The sequence below is a fragment of the Ostrea edulis genome, chromosome 10 (assembly GCF_947568905.1).
Source record: "Ostrea edulis chromosome 10, xbOstEdul1.1, whole genome shotgun sequence".
Classification (NCBI taxonomy): Eukaryota; Metazoa; Mollusca; class Bivalvia; order Ostreida; family Ostreidae; genus Ostrea; species Ostrea edulis.
Genome location: NC_079173.1, coordinates 30,599,205 through 30,621,560, shown reverse-complemented (window position 1 = coordinate 30,621,560; position 22,356 = coordinate 30,599,205). Strand labels below are relative to the sequence as shown.

At 36.1% G+C, this 22,356-nt stretch overlaps 2 protein-coding genes across 5 annotated transcripts in view; both read left to right on the top strand.

The window, feature by feature from the left end:
- LOC125665761 (uncharacterized) overlaps positions 1-9,663 on the top strand; it is a 43,231-nt gene extending 33,568 nt beyond the window's left edge. Inside the window, exons 8-9 of one of the 3 annotated variants that reach the window (XM_048898584.2) lie at positions 863-901; positions 6,814-9,663. In XM_048898584.2, coding sequence (XP_048754541.2) covers positions 863-901; positions 6,814-6,899 — 125 coding nt within the window. In that variant the 3' untranslated portion in view covers positions 6,900-9,663. Of the gene's footprint in view, positions 1-862; positions 914-6,813 lie in introns of all 3 variants that reach the window. The other 2 variants (XM_048898583.2, XM_048898585.2) reach the window with 2 other exon arrangements.
- A 3,661-nt stretch (positions 9,664-13,324) lies between these two features.
- On the top strand, positions 13,325-21,750 carry LOC130050749 (uncharacterized). 2 transcript variants are annotated; one of them, XM_056151106.1, is made up of 3 exons: positions 13,325-14,611; positions 19,788-20,006; positions 20,185-21,750. In XM_056151106.1, exons 1-3 carry the CDS (start codon positions 14,476-14,478, stop codon positions 20,355-20,357), a joined length of 528 nt encoding a protein of 175 aa, XP_056007081.1. In that variant the 5' UTR covers positions 13,325-14,475; the 3' UTR covers positions 20,358-21,750. The 2 variants fall into 2 exon arrangements, with proteins under 2 accessions (XP_056007081.1, XP_056007082.1); XM_056151107.1 differs by lacking the exon at positions 13,325-14,611 and adding an exon at positions 17,275-17,328.
- The last annotated feature ends 606 nt before the right edge of the window (positions 21,751-22,356 follow it).

Sequence of the window (22,356 nt, the reverse complement as noted above, 5' to 3'; positions counted from 1 at the left end):
CTTCAAAGCTGATAAAAAAATTCAAATTGAAATTAAAGCATTTTCTAGTCACATTTTCATAATAGCCTATACATAATCTGAAAGGAAAAATCTTGAAGATTTTAATTATTCACTAAAATGTGGTGTAACGGTTGCCATGACAGCGAAAATAGTCCACAAATCCCAAAAATGTGTTTTTTCTCCTTTTTCGTCATATAAAACACACCAATTGAATGTTTATCAGCCATCATTTAAATAAATTGTAGGATAATTTGTATTCATATACATGTATAACAAACATTTATGAAATTGAGCGTCATTTATTGTAAATATATACATAAACATTAAAGTACAAGATGCGCATAAGTTACAGTAGACCGTAGTAGACCTGTAATTATTTTAAAATTTTCCTTAAAACTTGATGCAGAAAAAGTTCAATGAAAATTAAAACATTCAACACTAGGGCTGTGCGGTGCACCGAAAATTTCGATACACTGCGATTCATACCATTCGATTCGATGCACCGATTACAAATTCCGGATTTCGGTTCGGTTTAGATTTTACATACACCATCTTGTTTAATGCAATAAGCCGAATACATGTATATTGCATATCTGCCCTAGCCATGCTTTAATACAAAGTCCGGGAGTACAGTACAAATGTACATATATATTGGGCATGGTTTGCGACGATGAAGCAGTGTATCATATATTTACAGTGTTATACATGTATGATCTATATCAATTGTTCTATTTATATCATTAAAAATAATATATACTTACAAAATGGTGTGTAATATTGAACATGTGGGTATAATGGTATACATAAACGAAACAAATTTAAAAAACATTCAAAAGTTAATGAGAAATATTCTGGTTCTCAGCCAAGAACAATATCACTACAACTAGTCATGGAGTATCAGGTAATGAACATGGTATGTGTGGAAACAGGAACGTTTACACTGTCTCGCCTCGATCACGCATAAACTGCACCATCTGCATCAACGCTTTTTTCGCTGGTGTGCCTCATATGCAAGCCGTTGTCTCATCGGACTGAAGAAGTTCCGATTAGACACTGGGCAACGTCTAGTGAGAAATCATTTAGAGAGTAATGCCTGTGAGGTTTCGCGGTACCTGGGGTGTTCAACCATAGAATACTAAACGTGTTTCCTGCAGGCACATAGAATAGGGGGAGGGGTGTTGCCGTCCCCCGACTTTTCTCAACAACGACCTTTTCCTGTTAAAAGATATATTTGGTGACCCCTTCCCATTTCTTATTATTGTATTGAATATCGGGTGATTGGTTAATTCCCATCGAAGATACGCATGTCGTTTGTCGGGGTCCAGTATTGTATATATTTGTATATCAGGGGTCGAAATTAACTTTCTTCCACAGGCTAATTTTAGCCTGTGGGTAAAAAATCCACAGACTAAAATGAAAACCTACCAGCTAAAATAAAAATAATAAAGCTGTGCTCTTTTTTCATGTTTTATTTTTAAAATCAATGATTTTCCCCACCATTGCTGAGCCCAGTGGGTCAACAGGCATCGTTTGAACAAAACACTAATTTATAGGGCTGGGACGATTCAGGGTTAGCTCGATTCGGTTCGGTTTCGATTCAGAACAGCACGGTTCGGTTATTTTCGATTTGGTTCATGTTAGGTCCAATTTATCTAATGACACCACAAAAATTAACAATTTTAATGAGTAGCATATTTGATTTGATTTAATTCAAGTTATATAACTATATGTTGTCATTTGTAAACATCATATTCATAATGGCATTTTATAACTTTGATAGAAAAAAGAAAACACTGACAGTCTATCAAAATTTGTTATATTAATGTGCTGCATAAGTTTTGGATTATTAAACAAATCTATAGTGAATCTAAAATGTATATAATATTGTTTTCATTGATATGCAAAAATTCAACAATTCTATCAATTGAGAGTCTTTGAAAATCTCTCCTTTATTGATTTACTTCTCTCATGTTAACGTAGTTCCACACTCCTGTGACGTCATAGGATTTTGCAAAGTCAATGATTTAATGATAGGAACATAAATTTTGTTGGAATCTTTTTCAATAGTTATTGTAAAAAATCTTGTTAGCCATAAAATATTTCAAAAGTCTTAGTTAAATTTGAATAGTCAATGATATGTTTCAAAATATTGAATCCAAGGACAATAACTCTGTTCTCATTAAATTATTTATCAAGTCCATAATGCGATAGATTTCCTTTATTTTTGACAAACATTTTACCAAGGTGATAAGGAATCATTATCTGTGTCTTTTCATGAAATTACATAAAATTTTAATCCCGAGTGATTTTAAATAGCTCAGCTTTATGGTGCCATACTTCAGTTTTTGATGGGGGTATATATAATCTGGAAGCTATAGATTTGAAATTATTAAGGAAAGGTATGGATTTTTTCCCATGAATAACTATAACAGATGTAACTTTACTAATATACACAGAAAAAATGATATGTAAACCATGCTATAAGGAAAGTGCGTCCACATTTGTTTGTTTTTTAACATTTTGGAGAATAACGCTAATTCAATAATTTTGCACATATTATTCTAAGACTTGATGAACATATTGAAAATGACATGTGTTTTAGTTATTGACATGTTTCCCGATAAATAAATGCAATTCAAAAAATATTTTGTTGTTTTTATATTAAAATAAAAACAAATAACTGTTTCCAATGAATTTCATAAAAAATCTACATCGGGGTACATGACTTTAGTGGTGTATGTAATGAAAATTAATATGGAAATCCTTAACTGTTTTGCCTTTTTTCATTACTCTGAATGTTAATTTATTGATTCCAAACAAAAAAATGCTACCTAAACCCCAAAAATCCAGGACTAAGGACCCACCTTAACTGTCAAATCTGTGTCATTACCTACGATGTTGATTTCACTCCACCACTGACAGAAATGCTATATGTCATGTAAAGATAAACTGCAATGGTCTTACGGACCATATTCTGTTGGTATCTGAGTGGTGAAAATGCTAACTCTTAACACAGTAGTGATTTAAATATCCGTTGCATAAAAAACCACATGTTTTCAACATCACTCGGACGCCATATTTGTTGTTTTGGTGTAAGTAAAATCTAAACCGAACTGAACCGAAATCCGGAATTTGTAATCGGTGCATCGAATCGAATGGTATGAATCGCGGTGCACCGAAATTTTCGGAGCACCGCACAGCCCTACTAATTTACGTACGAAGTCATATAATGCAATGTTTAGGTCTCTTGACCATTGCACCTCTAATATTCACAACCTGTTTACCGCAGGTCTAGATCCAATGTCTTCCAATTTCATGCCACGTCAGGGTTGTCACGAGTAATTTTTCAAAGCGAGTCCCAGACTCATGGTTTATAAGCAACACGATCACGAGCCCCATGATTTTTTTGGTAATTGCTTACACGGTGAGCAGTGCACTCGTGCCATGACTACAACCCGACCTCAATATGAAAATGAATTAATGTAGACAGAAAATTCTGATTAAATTAACTACCGGAAGACTTGAATTCCAAGTATGAGCTTTTTGTTATTCATTTATCTAACAAGAAATTGGAGTCTATGTTTTACCAAGTCAATTTAATCACCCCTATAAGTGAACAGGTCTATATTTTTCATTATAATGCGATGTCCGACCTCTAAAGCATTTGTTTGACGCCGAGTTTCTTAAAAAATCATAAAAGAGAAATCCGGATAGAAACGGTTGTTGAAATCGGTCATTCATGTAAACGTTTGTATGATTTTGAGTGCAAGATTAAGAAAAGCGAATGGTGCATCGCGGCTTAAAACGGATAGGATACGATCATGGTTTGTAAATCCCCACTCGCTAAGATTTTCGAGTGTCCACTATTTTTACTCGCTATTTTTCAAATCTACTCGCAATTCGCAAGTGTTTCTCGCTAATTTCGAACCCTGTATATACATGTATGTCTCTGTACATTTGGATATCGGGTGATTGGTTAATTCTCATCGAAGATACGCATGTCGTTTGTCGGGGTCCTGTTGGGGTCAGGCCGTCCTGTACTCGATCTGCTTTCTGTTCCGTACATATCTGTATCTTTTGCTATTTCCCCAAAACAGATGGGAGGTAATATCAGCAGAAAGTAACAGGATACATGATATAAGAGGCCCCGGGGCGGACAGGGTGAGGGGGAGGGAGAGAAAGAGGGTTAGTCGGGAGGTTCTTATACTTCTTTTTTTATATCACTTTCGTTTTTCCCTTTTCACCACTAATCTGCATCAAACTGATCAGACCGGATATACATATTCGATGTCGTACCCATTGTGTTTTGCCATATAAAAGAAACAATTTATAAATACAGAATATAAAGAATACATTTGCAATAGATCATGTAAGCCTGTTATATTTATATGTATTATAATTGTGGAGTGCATATGGATAGTAAACTGGCATGCAATACGCTTCAGTACCCAAATGAAATATGCAATTTATCACTATTCAGGGGAAGAGAGAGGGAGAGGGCTACCCTCCACCCACACACACACACACACATGCACCTTAAAAGATTTGCTGTGCACAATGGATATTGTGATTTTATTATTTAATGTCTTTCAAATTGAATAACATATTTCCAGCATTTAATAGGTCACCTGAGTAACCTCAGGTGACCTATTGCAATACGCAAGTTCCGAGTTACCCAAAAGTTATTTCCCTTTGTCAAACTCTTTCGCATTTTATGACGTATGGTGGGTACACAATGTATACATTATATCGTAGACTGGCATTATACATAACGATTACGTACGATTAATATAATAAAAGCGTAACTTTTGTTTATATCAATCACTGGTATGCATATTCTGGCCATATCAAGCATAATTTGTTTGAATAAGATCATCAAATTGGCTATTGAATCATTATTCGTTTCCTCTTCTACATGAGTGACGCTTTTATCAAAAAAAGATGGCAATTAACAATATTTGTTTGAGCCATTTTGTTATCCAATACTCATAAACTCACTAAAATTGCCTTTTCCCTGAGATAGGATGGTCTCAGAAACTCTGGATATCATCTTTTAAGAAATAATACAACGATAGTAATTAGCAAATGTACCCACTGTCATCATATTTTACGTCATAATTTACGAAAGAGTTCGACAAAGGGAAATAACTCTTGGGGGAACTCGGAACTTCCGTGTTGGTTGTCGTCCGTCACTGTGTGTTAACAATTGAACATTTTTAACTTTTTAATAACTACTATTCCAATTCTTTTCAAATTTGGTATGAAGCATCATTGGAACAAGGGGGATATAAATTGTAAATTTCAGGACTCCAGCACCCCTGGGGCCCTAGGTGCGGGGCAAAAACTCCCCTAAATTGACCAATTTTCAAAAATCTTCTCATGCAAGAACCACACAAGTTAAAGAAAAACTAAATGCATAGAGATGTAGAGCAGGAAGGCCTCTACCTAGACTGTAAATTTCATTATCCCCGGGGTAGGGGTTCTGACTCCAAGGCGGGGCCAAACTTGGTATATGGTGTTTATGTGTAAAACACTTGAATAACAGTGCTATTTATACTAAATTGAAACTAAATGGATAGAGCATGCAGGTAGTCTTTTACCAAAATCATAATTTTAAATTTGTTGATCCCCAGAGTAAGTGTTCTGACCCCAGGGTAGGGCCAAACTTAGTATATAGTATTTATGTGTAAGTTTGCTGATACTGTGTAAAATCTAAATGCATACTTAGGAATAGCAGAAAAGGATGTACAAAAAATGGTGAATTTCACAACCCAGGGTTATGACTTTAGGATGAGTCCCAATTCGTCATATCTTTTGATGTTTTAAAGTTAATACACCTATTATTTAAAGCCTTTCATCAGTGTATGCACTTTTGAGGGCTGTGGAGTTTTAAGAACACATCTTGTTTGGTACTGTTGCTAAACATTAGAATTTAGCTTAGATATTCAGAACAGGAAATTTTTAGATTTCATAGCCCATGGAAGTAGTGATACTTTTTCACTAGTATTCAGGTGACCGATAAGACCTGTGGGCCTCTTGTTGTACAAACGGAGACGCAACACTTCATCGCTTGCTTTCTTACCACCAGACAAGCATCGCATTTTTAGTTACAAGTAGACTATACCTAAATACTCTTTACAACAACATGTTTACAAGTTTTAGAAAATTTACATGCAGTTCATTAATGAGATTTAAATCTCATGTAAATGTGTAATATGAAATGCCTGTTATTTTATCATTCTTAAACAGATTAAATGTAATTTTTGATGAATAATATATTATGATACAACACATTGTTTTCTAGATTTTACTACAGTGTATTATTAATTTTATTTTACAACTATTAAAACAGTACTTGATATTCTTAATGATCAATTCCAAATACATGTTAAGTTATTTTCTCCCTTGTACAAACTATTTCTGTATATTATTTGCGAAATTTTATGCATTAACTGCGGAAAATAGGCAACCTGTATTAAGAGACCACCTGTCATATGTGACCTTTTTTCCATTCTCCAATGGACGGTCTCTTAATACAGGTTTGACTGTACAGATATTCTTGTTGATGCTGCTGTCGGTGCTTGTGCATATGTATGTAATTATAAGCATGTATTATTGATATTTAAGAAATGAACAGATGATTTTGAATTAATTTCAATTTTTGCCAATAATCATTTATTAAACTTTTTGATTTTAAATCATTATATGTGTTAACTGGCAAAATGTGTTTTTCCTGAAAACCACATAAATTGTTGCTCATGAAAGGAAACGCAATCCCTGTAAAATTAATTAGTATGTGATTTTAAATTTCAGAATACAGCAATTCGGCGGTGCTGAAGAGAGCCACGTGGACATTTCTTCTGTCAGCTGTGTACACTGTCCTCTATGTGGTGTTGTAACAAACAGTGCCATAGGTCATTTTTAAAAAAAATTACGCAAGCAGCTTGTGCCTACAGAAGACTTTCATACGTTCTCATATTACCTGTAGTATAATTATATGTAACACATACTTGAACATGAAAAATATGAAATCCAGAAACAAAAAGGGAACAAATTTTAATGGAAGATCTTATTGTATTATTGAGATATGAAAAGGAATTGTGATGAGGATTTCTGCTCCATATTTCACAGCTCAAGTCCCTATTTTATGTTCGTCTTTGTAGAAACTAATGTAGCACTTTGTTGGTATGGTAGATTTGGACACTTGTAGAGGTGTGTTTTGTAACAGTAGCCCAAAAAAAAGCTTTGTCAGATAGATGGTCACTGTATGTACATGTAGTGTTTAATGAGTAGTAATGGAAGGTCTTGTATTTCAGATTTTATTTTTAGCCAGGCATAGGTTTTATTTCTGTAGCTAAAATGCAAAAATGTCCCATTTTTAAAATTAAAAAAAAATGTAGCAGCTGTTTGAAAGCTTGGAGTGTTTTTTATGGGCTAGATATTTCATGATTTAAAACGATAAAGGGGGGGGGGGGTGTCATGTTGGTAGTTTGAGTTGATACAAAGCTTTTGTCAGACTGAAATAAGTTTAGTTTTTCTTACTGCATCCTCATCAAGGCATGAAATCTGAACGTCATTTGTTTTTAGTCTGAATGAACACACAGGTTTGTTATGTCGACTTACTTTCACTTTTTAACAGATTGAAATTGTAATGCATGTTACATGCTCTGTCATCTGTGTGTTTCACATCCTGATTGGATAAATATTCTCATTACGAAGTCTTGGTGTGTAAATATTATTGATTGTATTGCCTATAAATATAATGTATTGTTAAAATGTTGTCAAACAAGTGAATTTGTATATTATATATGCACATTGGTCATGGTTATGGATTTCATAGTTGTATACATATTATGCAAACATTTTGTATGTAATTTTTAAAGCGCGAGAGTGAACTGTAGTTAGAAAATTCACTGCTTCCATCATGTAGGATGTTTAAATAGGACATTCCTCTGTAAATAATATTCTGATGTGGCTGTACCTCTTTCATGTGTTACTTCAGTTTTACTTCTATGAATACATTGTCCATATTATATGTATTATAACTAAGGAAGATTTTGAAACATTCCAATTTTTTATTTTTTAGAAAATAGCCAAATAGCTATATATGTAAAGTTTGTATATGTCAACAGAAGTGCTATGCTTACACATAAAAAAAAATTAATTCATATTTTTAAAAAAAATATATGTGAAATATATTTTAATTTTGTCTTTTTTGAAAGATTTTCAGAGACTGGATCTTGGTTGTAAAAGCAATCAATGTAAATTTTATATACTTACTTTCATTATTGCAAAATTTGATGGTTGCTTGCAAGAGGGAAAAGTTGTAACGTGATTTATGTAATGTACCTGTATTGAAGGAAGTGCAGGGAAGGTGTAATGTAACGTACATGTATTGAACGAAGTGCAGGGATGGTGTAATTTGGCCCTGTGAATTTCCAAATTTCAAAACGATTGATAACATGTAAAGGACCCAAAAGTGATCAGTGGGATTGGCGTAGTCGACGTTTGTCTTAAACCATTTGATGATGTCATAAATTCAATTGGGAAAACACAATTGGATTGGTTCATCTGCATTCATCAAACCATATCGTATGAAATGGTCACCTGCTTTTTCTGTGCCATATGATGGCTGTGGACGACGTCGCGGCTGTGGATAACGTCGCAATGTAGACGTCGATAATGTTGCCATACTGATATTGAATGTTCCACATCACATGAAAATCGTCTTTTTATGTTGGTATATTATGAATTACATCAGGTATTCTTTTATTTAAGAAATGACGCTAACACTTAATCCTATTAAAAATTGAAAAGGGTTAGAGCAGATCGCACTTATTTGTAAACTGTATAGCATTTAGAAAGTACTTGAAATTATGTAAGGTATTCCATCTAATTTAGACTTGACTATTTTCAAATGTACCCCAACCAATTTATTTTCTTATTAAAGAGTAAAAGAAAAAATTTTGGATTATGGGCAGGGGCAATGTAAATAATTGAGCATTTTATGGGGAAAATGCATGAATTTCAATTCGTTGTGTCAGCTTTTAAGAAAGGAAAGGCATTGATATTTTTGGGCTGAATTTCATTAGTAGCTAGTACAGGGCTGAATTTATACTATTCCAAAAATGGGCAGGAGTACAGAGTGATCAGATTTAAATTTCTGTGATTCTCCAGACATGGTTTATGTAAAATTCGTCGTAATGATCACTTTTATTATGTGTATCCACCATTGTATTTCATCCACTATCAATAAATATTGTATGCTTTAAAGCTTCTAGATATACACGTATGTACAAAGAGAGCGGTTGTTTTTAGAACATGTATGCATTTTATGAATTGTTGCCAACTTTGTCAGATTCTTCAATGTTTTTCAGATATATTTTGTAATCATGCCTCTTTCTCGTTGATTTAGCCAAATACAGTTCAGCATTAAGATTGATTTAATATTCTTGTTGAAATACTTTCATTGTTGCTTGTACTCTTAAACAATACACTTTTTTTATTCTAGAGTTCTTATGTTTCATTTTATCAAATACTGTGTATGTATCATATTTCAAAATGAATGTAAGAGAGTTGATGATTGGTTAGTGTTGTGAATATGTATTTTGATTACAGATAATGTGTATTAAATAATGATACAGGTGTACCTAGTGAAACTGATCCAAATTGAGCATTGTTTTTACACAGGTGGTCAATAGAGCAAGAATGGAATTCATGGAAGCATCAATGCTGGCTAGTCCACTCTGCTTCCTTTACACCTTGGTCAAGTTGTCGGTCAGTTTTGATTGGAGAGGTGCAGTTAGAAACCGTCTTTGCTAGCTAAAAGGTTTTTACTAGCCAAGGGGTTTTGTCCACTCTGTTCCCCATATACCTATGGCGGATTCTAAAATACAAAAAAGTATAAAAAGAATAATTTTGAGTATTAGTTGATGGGGGATTTCTGTCGCTCTTCAAAATGGTGTGTTTGGTTTTCTAGAGGACTTACTAGTTTTTATATGCCCGCATAAAAATGCGAGCGTATTATGCAATACTTTTGTTTTCATAACTCCTCCTGAACCCTTTGGGATATTTTGATGAAACTTGGTACAAAGAGAGATCACAATGTGGAGCTGTGCGTATTTTGTATAGGGAATGCTGTTCAATGTTTTTTTAAGGAGTTGTGGCCCTTTTTTCTATTCAAAGTACTTCGTCTTTGCAACTTCTCCTAAACCCTTTGGGGGAGATGAATGATTTTTTTGGTACAAAGAACGATCACAATGTGCACATGTGCATATTGCAAGGGGAATACGGCACCGCTATATTTGAAGAAGTTAAGGGCCCTTGGACTTGGATTTATATTATGCAAGCATCTTGTCTTCACAACCCCTCATAAAGCCTTTGGGGGATTTCAATGAAACTTGGTACAAAGGAAGATCACAATGTGTAGATTTGATTTTTGAAGGAGTTACATCCCTTGGACTTAGATTTGTTTAATGCAAAATACATTGTTATTGCAACTCCGACGAAATCCTTTTGTGGATAATCCTTTCTTACTTGTTCAAATTCCTGGGTCAATAATACATGCAGGCGTATCATGTACCGGTTTTGCGGTGCCCTATTTTCATACTTTTCGTCCTTTAACATCTACTTAGATTAACAACTTCCACTCAAGAAAGCATCCGGTTTCATTTGATTTACAATTAAATGGTTACTAGCTTTCGAAAAAATAATTGTAACCTATATAGAATCAGAAGAGGTTTTCCTTTTTGGGGGCGATTTTTAAAGACTGAAAAAAAATTAGCCACAAACTTGTAAAATGTCAATCAACTTAATTTGTTAAACCTTCATGTAAATTACTCTGATATGATTGGTCGAAAAGCATTTGAAAAAAACAAGATTTTCCTGTGAGAATAGAAATCACGCACTCGAGAGTGATAGTATCTAGCAACGGGTAACATTATTTGACAACGGATTATAAAAATTATCGCATACGTCAAATTTTTGCGCGTCACTTGGCTACGCCTCGGTTGCCAATAGTTTACCCGGGGTGAAAATTTTCAATGTCTACCATCAATTATACATGTAATATTTATTTGATATTCAGGGGTTACATACGTTCCCAAAATACTTGTTTGAAAAAAGTCAATAACATATCTAATCTGAAGTTTCGGCTATTACTTTTACCAACTCGTGAATGCCCCCACGTAGGAATGTCAAACTGGATTTATAATCGAGGGACAATATACTTTTTAAAAAAATACTCGTTTGCAAAAATTCCTAGGGGTCCCCTATTACGTTTTCTAGCCCGTGACTTACACTCTATACAGTGCTTGTATGAGGCCCGTGACTTACATTCTATACAGTGCTTGTATGAGGCCCGTGACTTACATTCTATACAGTGCTTGTATGAGGCCCGTGACTTACATTCTATACAGTGCTTGTATGAGGCCCGTGACTTACATTCTATACAGTGCTTGTATGAGGCCCGTGACTGACATTCTATACAGTGCTTGTATGAGGCCCGTGACTTACATTCTATACAGTGCTTGTATGAGGCCCGTGACTTACATTCTATACAGTGCTTGTATGAGGCCCGTGACTTACATTCTATACAGTGCTTGTATGAGGCCCGTGACTTACATTCTATACAGTGCTTGTATGAGGCCCGTGACTTACATTCTATACAGTGCTTGTATGAGGCCCGTGACTTACACTCTATACAGTGCTTGTATGAGGCCCGTGACTTACATTCTATACAGTGCTTGTATGAGGCCCGTGACTTACATTCTATACAGTGCTTGTATGAGGCCCGTGACTTCATCTACACTCAAAACAGTGCTTGTATGAGGCCCGTGACTTACATTCTATACAGTGCTTGTATGAGGCCCGTGACTTACATTCTATACAGTGCTTGTATGAGGCCCGTGACTTCATCTACACTCAAAACAGTGCTTGTATGAGGCCCGTGACTTACATTCTATACAGTGCTTGTATGAGGCCCGTGACTTCATCTACACTCTATACAGTGCTTGTATGAGGCCCGTGACTTACATTCTATACAGTGCTTGTATGAGGCCCGTGACTTACATTCTATACAGTGCTTGTATGAGGCCCGTGACTTACATTCTATACAGTGCTTGTATGAGGCCCGTGACTTCATCTACACTCTATACAGTACTTGTATGAGGCCCGTGACTTACATTCTATACAGTGCTTGTATGAGGCCCGTGACTTCATCTACACTCTATACAGTGCTTGTATGAGGACCGTGACTTCATCTACACTCTATACAGTACTTGTATGAGGCCCGTGACTTCATCTACACTCTATACAGTGCTTGTATGAGGCCCGTGACTTCATCTACACTCTATGCAGTACTACCGGTATATTGAATCAACATAAGTAGAATGTCGTCTAAATGTCGAATTGAAAGCCGCAGCAAGAGATTTACCTTTTTCATATCGAAGCTTTGGGGGGAGGGGGGGGGGATTCCGCCTCTTGAGAATATAAAAACAGATCGGCTAATGAAAGAGCACAATTCGTGTCCATGGGAATTCCCATCAAACTGTTGGAATACATGATCACTAAAGACTACGGAGATATTGTCAATGAGGAACTCCAGCATCTTTTTAGTTTCAGCTTCAGAGTACTTGTATGTAGAAACAGATCAGTGTTTCGCAAAGTAATATTTTGGATTACTGATCACTAGATATGAATATTTCCTTTTTCCATCTTTATTAAAGAATCTGTCTATAGTGTCAAAAAGCCTAGTATTTAATTTATCGTGAGGAACGGTGGTGTAAAGTGTTGAAAAGTCGTAGATGTTGATACCGATTTGAGAAAAATTTTGCTAACCGTTCTTTAGAATCCACATTTGATTTACACCACTTCTAGCGTACGTTGTGACACAATTCGTTTGAAGTTACTCTTTCAAAAGTTTTTTTTTTTTTTTTTGGTGAGGTGCAAAGATAGGGGCTTGGTAGAACATTTACTGGGTCCAGTGATGTTTCTCAGTTTGAAAGGGTTTTTGTGAAGTACAGGCACAGTAATTGACCCATTCGTCCCGTTGACTGGGGTATTAAATGCGTTATTCGTTCCATTGACTGGGGTATTAAATGCGTTATTCGTTCCATTGACTGGGGTATTAAATGCGTTATTCGTTCCATTGACTGGGGTATTAAATGCGTTATTCGTTCCATTGACTGGGGTATTAAATGCGTTATTCGTTCCATTGACTGGGGTATTAAATGTGTTATTCGTTCCATTGACTGGGGTATTAAATGCGTTATTTGTCCCATTGACTGGGGTATTAAATGCGTTATTCGTTCCATTGACTGGGGTATTAAATGCGTTATTCGTTCCATTGACTGGGGTATTAAATGCGTTATTCGTTCCATTGACTGGGGTATTAAATGCGTTATTCGTTCCATTGACTGGGGTATTAAATGCGTTATTCGTCCCATTGACATTTAATACAAATGCGTTTCAAAAATTTAAGCATGATTTGGGGGGGGGGGGGGGGGAATCTCCTCATTTGAAAGGGAAGTTGCAGTATAAGTAGAGTTACCAAATGTGGAATTTAAGCCAACGGGTTTAGTAATGAGCCTTACAAAGTAAGACGATACGTATTATAAGTTTTGTCAGCTGAAACCACGTTCCTCATGTAACCTATCTTAATTTCTTTTATCACTTCTGGTTTACTATATATACAGATGGTACGCGCTTATATTTTGATGTATCTATTATTCCTCCTATTAATTCTTTTGATCCATTCTTCTAATCCTCGACAGAATTCATAAATATGGGAAGTTGACAATGGAGAAGCTGAAATCATCCCATTTGTCATAAAGTTGAATTGTTGGTTTGCCGTTTAATAAATTACGTAAATAAATGTACGAAGCAGATATGGGGGACTCTGTGGTGTCTCATAAGTTAAGATCACAGGGATATATCGAATCGACATAATGAAAATTATTATTGTTAGTAAATAAATATAAAACGTCGTCGATGTATACAAATGTCGAGTTAAAGGCCACAACAAGATATTTTGTCTTATTTGTTCTTTTTTCTTTCCCTTTTCAATGTATTTACCGTCAATAACAACATATATTGCTTTAAACAGTTATTTTTTAAACCGAGCTTGGACAATTTATTGCAAAATATTTCACTAAATACCGGTATTTAGAAATATGAGTATGGAAGTAAACGGTGTTCGGTTGGACTAAAACTAAATTTTTGTTATGACGTCATAATCGAAATGTGCACATAAAGACGTCCGGACAATGCGTACTCAAAATCGATGACGAAAACAAACGATTTTGCATCATAATAGAAACAATAGCATGACGTCATAATATATGTTTTGCTAGGTGCAGAATCATCAATCCAGTGTATATACGAAGAAAAAATCCGTTGTTATTCATATTAACGAGTGTTTACGGTTTCTACAAACTTATCTGAATCCTGAGTAAAACCACAAAGGTTACCATCATCATGGATGACTATGAAAATTTGGTTAGAATTTATTTTTCGACCCACTACATGAAAGAACATCCAGACCATGCATTAGCCATAAGCGGGTCCATCCCGGAGCTTGGTCAATGGGATGCAGGGAGTGCTGTCATTGCAGGTAAATTACGTCAGTGATACTTAACTGGTTGTTTTTTAAATATTCATTACTTTCTATCCTTATACATTTTCAATGTTTTTGCCTTTGATATCTCTACAAATTGTACCTAATGATCGCGTTGCATTTGTAAACAATACACGTATAAAATTAAAATTTCTGATTTTGGATCGTGCGGATCTACATGTAGTATAAGTAGAGTGACATATAACATAATGGCTTATCATAAAATAGCTGCGATTCAAAAAACTTTTGAGTAAAAGAAATACTTTGCTTTATTCCCCTAGCTCTTTCATTTTGCAGTTTCAATCCCCGGAAAAGATTATAGATGGGATAACCCCCAACCCCAACCTCCCACCCTTGTGAAAAGTCATGTAAATTATGTAATTTTGTTCATGTAATCGTAGTAACTCGTACTTGGTATGTGTGTTCCTGTGTCCCTGTAAAGTCTACGGAAGCCGATAGGTGCCAGGGTATAGAATTAATATTTATTTAACTGGCGGCCGCCACTTAATTTATGTGGCGGCCGCCACTTAATTTAACTGGCGGCCGCCAATTATTATCTGGCGGCCGCCAATTATCAACTAGCGGCCGCCACTTATTATCTGGCGACTGCCATATAAATTAACTGGCGGCCGCCACTTAATTTATCTGGCGGCCGCCAGTTAATTTATGTGGCGACCACCAGTTAATTTATATGGCGGCCGCCAGTTAATTATATGGCGGCCGCCACTTAATTTATATGGTGGCCGCCACTCAGTTTAAATCATTTATATGGCTGTCACCAGTTATTCAATTCCTCTCTCTTTCTCTATCTCTCTTTTCGATTGTACTGTTAAATACGTAGAACCACGGAGCTGACCCTCCATTCTTTTGACAACGTTCAATTTCTATTATTTTCACATGCAAACTATAATTATTTTAACAATTGGCGGATTGGCCCCCACCCCACTCTTTTTGTGGTAGTATTGATATAAGGTCTGGCGGGGTAATAGTGCATTGTAAAGCGCTTTGAGAAGCATACGCTGGGAAAAGCGCTATATTACGGCGGCGTAGAAAGGCCATGTAAAAAAATATATTATTTGTTCGGACGAATTAGCTGTTTGTTCGGACAAATTACATGTAGTAATTCGTAGTAATTCGTTCGGACAAATTAGCTATTTGTTCGGACAAATTAGTAATTCGTTCGGACGAATTAGCAATTTGTTCGGACAAAATAGAAATTCGTTCGGACAAATTAGCAATTCGTTCGGACGAATTAGCTATTTGTTCGGACGAAATAGTAATTCGTTCGGACGAATTAGCAATTTGTTCGGACGAAGTAGAAATCTGTTCGAATGAATAAGTAAATTTGTTCGGGCAAATTAGCAATTTGTTCGGACGAGTTAGCAATTTGTTCGGACGAATTAGCTATAAGGCAACGCCAATACCGTAGTGAAACATCATAAAGTGGTGGTTGGGAAGCACAAAACGTGAATTGGGGCATATGCTAAAATGGGATTCAATTCCAAAATTTTCCATATAAACATCATGAAGATGGCGACGGTAAATACAGTAAACTACATAATCACCCCCCCCCCCCCAACCCCTGAAATAACAAACTAAAAATGGTGGGAATTCCTACACCTTGCTTAGTCTTAAAAGTTTGAGGTAGGACACATGACTTCATTTAGTTTCTCCTAAAACAATAGTGATGTTCATAATTATTCATCTCAATGCAATGGCGTAGTCACACAAGAAAAGGTTGGGGGGGAGGGGGGCAGAACCCAGAAAGGTTGGGGGATCAAATAAATACAAAAAAGAAAATATACTGCAAAACCTAACATCAAAACCGTCAAAATCCTAAATTGTGGCAGAGGGAGGTTAGTCGTGATGGTACTCTTTCCTGCCCCCCCCCCCCCCCACTTTTTAGAGTGGAGGGATCACACGAGTCTTTCTCCTCCTCCCCCCCCCCCCCCCCCCCCCACTGACCTCTTCTATGCAATGATGAAACCAATTATGAGCCAGTCCCATACAAGTTCAAATTACAAGCAGCGTTGGTCTGTTGCCTGTCTGTTCATTTTTCACATTTAAGTCAAGATCCAGTTTTACCCACACAGGACAGCATTTACAAGTAATTTTCAATAGTCTTTAACAAACAATATAAAATAACCTTTAAACAAAAGTATCTTATTCAAAACAGGTCGTTGCCTTCTGAAATTAGAAGGAGTTCACCATGTTTTTAATTTTATACCCCCGTCGTCAGATTATGTTATGGCGCTGTCTATGTGTCTATCTGGCTGACTGGCTGTCCGTCCGAGTTATTTTTTTCAGGATTTTTTCTATAACGGATGCATATACGGCTTTGAATTCTCTCTCAAAAAGCGTAAGAGTGAGTTTGCATTTCAACTGGATTGGTGCACCTTTACCTACTTTAGGACTATAAGTATGTTAAACAGTTTTCTGGACTTTTTTCCGGTGCGGATACAGATATTGCCCTGGAATTTAGTCATAAGCTTCCTCTCAGAGGAATACAAGTTCAGTTTGCATTTCAACTGGATTGGTCCGTCCGTCCATGACCTATGTTAGAACTAAAAGTAGGCAAACAGTTTTCCGGACTTTTTTCAATATGGATGCAGATATTGCCCTGAAATTTAGTCACAGGCTTCCTCTCGGAGGAATACAAGTTCAGTTAGCATTTCAACTAGATTGGTGCACCATGACCTACTTTGGGGGAAGAAGTAAGTCAAACAGTTTTCCAGATTCGTTTTCTTTATGGATACAGGTATTGCCCTGAACTTTTATCACAACCTCCCTCTCAGAGAAATACCTAATCAGTTTACATTTCAACTTAATTGATGCGCCATGACTTGCTATAGGGCTAAAAAGTAGGTCAAATAGTTTTCTGGAATTTTCCTCATCATAGATACAGATATTGCACTGACATTTTGTCACAACCTCCCTCTCAGAGAAATACATAATCAGTTCATTTGTCAGATAGATGGGTGCACTAAGACCTACTTTAAGGCTTTTACAGGTTGAATTTCACTGTCTGACGGGCGTATGTTGAACCATTGGCGGTACTCTTGTTACATGAATGGAATCAAGTGAAATTTGGTCTAGCCAAAACGTTTGAACAAAGTTCAAGGAGTAAATATTTGTCGAGAAAATCGCCAGTTAATTTATCTTCGTTTTTTAATTCCTGAAAATGAGATATCGAGAACTGCGCGTTGTGACTTCTTAAATATGACCACCAGTCCTCTATCCTCTGATTATGGTTACTTGTGTCATAAAATAAACATCGACCAGAGATCTCATCCTGATGTTCATATCGTAAATAATTCTGCATATTTTCAACATGATACGGCTGACATGAAATAACTTGCAGCAGGGTCATCATTTGTTGTAAACGCCTCCAGCCAAATCATGTATCTAGAGTACCTATCAATGCATCCATTACTGCATACAGATACCAAAGGGTTTTAGTTTGTCGTAAGAGTCTATATGCCACATGAAGTCTGGACCAGGATTTGCACACCCGTAGCCGGGGGGGGGGGGGGGGGGGGGGGAGGGGGGAGGGTTTGGGGTTCGTGGGGTTCGTACGAACAACAACCCCCCAACCCCCCCCCTTGAAAACTACTAAGCACTATTAAAGTTGGCATTTTCCGAGAATATCCTATTAAAGTCGATGTTTTGCCCAAAGTCTTTTCAATCGAACAATTCTGATAATTTTAATGTCTTCTAACCGCTCTTTGATCTAGAAAATTCATAGTAAAAAAGGCATGATTCCAAAATTCAAATTAAGTGCCAGGAAATTGCTAGATTGCAGGATTTTGCACCAAATACCCCAGACCCCCTGCCGTAGTAGCACCTCGCAGTGCGAGGTGATAGACTCGCGTTGCGAGTCTATGTAACCCCCCCCCCCCCTTGAAAAATCCTGCCTACGGGCCTGATTTGTATAAACACGCCGTCTTAGTTTCCCTCTACTACGAAGTTGCACACCTATAACGGATTAATTTTCTGAAGCAGAAATCGAACAGTTTCTTGTGTCACGGTATACCCGGACTGTTGAAAATGCATTAATTTATATCCACGAAGTTTGTCTGATGTCTCCATTTTTCCTTCAATGAATAAAGCCCCTAAAAGAAAATCAGAATATTGCTTTCTTCTAAACAGTTGAGCGGAAGAAAGGACTCTTTTAAGCGTTCTCTTGCTTATCACAAGGTTATTAAACTGTGCCAAATAATGTAAAATTTCACCTTGATTCAATCCAAGAAAATGGTAGAACTGTACCTTTTCCAGTAACTCCATCTTTATCTTATGTTTCTATCATATTTCCAACACAAAAAAGTTCTAATTAGTATTTCGTCCGAACGAATTCTAATTCGTCCGAACAAATTGACAATTCGTCCGAACGAATTTCTATTCCATCCGAACAAATTGCTTATTCGTCCAAACGAATTACTAATTCGTCCGAACAAATTCCTAATTCGTCCGAACGAATGACTAATTCGTCCGAACAAATAACTTATTTATCCAAACAAATTCCTAATTCGTCCGAACGAATAGCTGATTCGTCCGAACAAATTGCTAATGCGTCCGAACGAATTTCTATTTCGTCCGAACAAATGGGTAAATCGTCCGAACGAATTGCTAATTCGTCCGAACAAATTGGTAATTCGTCCGAACGAATTACAATTCGTCCGAACGAATGATATATTTTTTTATTTGGCCTTTATACGCCGCCTTACTACATAAAACCAATCATTATTATATTATTATTAACAATGAATCATTTATCTCCCCTTATTCAATTTAGTAGTATCACCAATTTGAATTCGAATCACTTAAATACGAGCATGAAATATCACCACGTTAATTCAGAACCTGGAGGTTGATATTACCTATTTCATATGTGATATTGGTTATTCAAATACGTTTTTAAGAAAAATAAAAACGATGGAGTGGATTATCTTCAGAACTAGTTTGACATCCAGATTACTTTAACTTATAATGAGTTCACATTGTGTAGTGCAACACCTTCGCTTATACCATTAACGTTTTGTGAGTTTTAATCTCACCATTCTATGTAGTGAATTAGTTAAATCAAATGCAAAAATTTATCTAACTCAATTTTGTAAAACCGATATATCATAATTCATGTCCGACAATATCTCGGTTATTTATTTCAATTTTACAGGTGAAACTCCTCACAAACCCGGAGAATGGGTCCTCCGCATGCAACTGAAAAGCAACACCCAATTTGAGTGGAAATGGGTGGTTATTTGCCGCAAAACTCTCACCATCCTCCGATGGGAGGAACGACCAAACAGGTGCACACAACTCCAGGATAAAATATGGACCTGCCACGCCCCCTGGAACCATGACGTGAATTACAAACTAATGTATAACTGCCCAGGTATCTAGAACACATCTCTACACCATTATATATCCTGTTGTGATATTCCCAGTTATATTCTCTAACTTGTGCAGAACTAGGCTATTTGAGACAAAAACTGAAATAAGTGTTTGTTGTTTTGTTTATTTCTAGGTTTTCAGTAGTTTTGTCTTTCCTAAAATAATCAACTCTATTTCAGTCAGAAAAATGGCAAAAAAGGACAAAGGGAATACTGAAAGTGAAGATATTCCGGAAACAGGAGATGCGCCGCCAGGTCGTCTTACAGCTTTGCGGTCAGTGGTGACGTGGCCCTTTCGCTGCATCAACAGATTCTACCAGTCCATCGCTGGATTGGTCCGGCGAGATAACTAGTGCATGAAAACAGAGATGAACGATTATAAATACATTGTACGGTGCAGTTATAATTAGGAAATTTTGTAATATGCTTGGGAGTTTGATTACATTTAATTATGATATGCTGGCATTGCATGTGGCAACTCTCAAAGTTAAAGAGATATATCTTTTTAACATAGATAGTAAAACGGCTCGCCATAATGCCTGCATATATTACTTTGTTTTATTTTCTAGCCGAACTGATGCACATATGTTCCATCTATAGCATCCGGTTTATAAAATCAAATATGTTATATCTCAAGTATACAATTAGCATAACATGAACCAAACTGCATTTTTTCATTAAACCATGCTGCAAACTTAAGTAGTTTTTTTTTCAACACGAGATTATGAAAGGTGAAGATAACGATCAGTGATCAATCTTATAACTCTTATATAAGCAATGTGAAATAGAGAGTTGGGTAAACACGGATCCTGGATTTACTAGAGGTGGGGTATCTCTCCCCGTCCTCATTAACAGAAAACGGAGATCGTATGTGTAGCTGTAAGATACTAAACAAAGAACACAGGTGCTTATGGATGTGACTTTCGCCCCTCCCCCCTTTTTTGTATTTTTAATGTTTAATTTGTTGGATATTTTGGGTGTATTCTTAATAGAATATGTAACTTCAGAGTGTTTATATTTGTTGTTTTGAAATATAACAGTCCAGGCGTTAGCTGAGGTTTTTGTATTTAAAACAACATTTCAAGGTCAAGGAGGTTATCCTGCAACATACACGAAAACAAGAACGTTATTTCTCAAAAATACACAGCCGATTGTTTTCCTATATCGCTTCGAATTAAATCACTATGACGTCATGATAGTTTCCGTAACGGCCTACCTTGTTTTTTGCTGACGAGAAAGTTGAGATGATAGGGGTATTCTAAAACTCTTTTGAAGATTTTTTTTTTTCCCCATTTAGTTTGATGTGAACGGATTATAAATATCAATTGCTTTGAATACAGTTCAAGAAAAAACTTGTCTGTGCATCGCCATGTTTGCATGCTTGTGTATCGCTCTCGGAATGCAGACGATTGGTTTATACTGAATGGTAATTATGTTCTTCAGTCATTTATGAATTTGGTTTACAACATATATTGATTGATTTTTATGATTATCAGTCATCGACTTTATTGTTGCATTAGCAAAACTCGGAAGTTCAAGCGAGATGTGCATCAATTTTCTCATGTCAGATCAGTCAATACGTATGAAGGTATGTCGTAGAATAATGACCGCGGCATATCTTTGATCTTTGCAATAACCGTGGTAGAATTAAAAATAGCCTTACTCTCACGAATGTGAAATAGAAATAAACCTGATAATATTACTCCAAAGATCATTGCTCCAAAATATGTTAAATGGTAATTACGTGGGGTATTTATTACATTTAGTTCCCGATGTTCAGTAGAATCTGACTTTTTTTTTTAAATAAAAAAAACCCACCTGTTCCTTAAAGGCTAATACAGAGAGAATAACTATCCATTTCCATACCACACTCTGTATCAGCCCGAGACACCAATATCAGCCCGAGGGCCGAGGTCGAGGGCTGGTACAAGGCGTGATATGGAAATGTGTATGTGTTATTATGTTTATTACACACTTAGTAATAACATACAAAATATGTCTACTTGAACAAATAAAATTGAATCAACATTGATTCTAAATCCATCGTAATACAGTAAGAATTTTCACAAACATCAGCGGTATTTAATCCGCACATAATGTAATATATTCAAGTTCGATTAATCTGTTTACCAGTGATTCAAAAGTATTTTTTCTTCCTTCATGTTCGTCCATGTTCACTGGTATTAAACTGATGTACGTAACTGCAGTTACGCACATCCCAAGATGGCGGAAGAAGAAACAGTTAAATTAGAATAGCGATGTTTTTGTCTTTTAGAAAGCAAAGTGAAATACAGTTCAAGAAAGAGGATGTCTATTTATATCAATAGTTCACAATTGTACCCAAAGTCTTCA

Excerpts from the sequence above, each read along its gene's own strand:
- LOC130050749 (XM_056151106.1), top strand. The coding sequence starts at position 14,476 with ATGGATGACTATGAAAATTTGGTTAGAATTTATTTTTCGACCCACTAC. Across the intron at positions 14,612-19,787 it reads AGGGAGTGCTGTCATTGCAG|GTGAAACTCCTCACAAACCC; the intron begins GTAAATTACGTC and ends TCAATTTTACAG. Across the intron at positions 20,007-20,184 it reads ACTAATGTATAACTGCCCAG|TCAGAAAAATGGCAAAAAAG; the intron begins GTATCTAGAACA and ends ACTCTATTTCAG.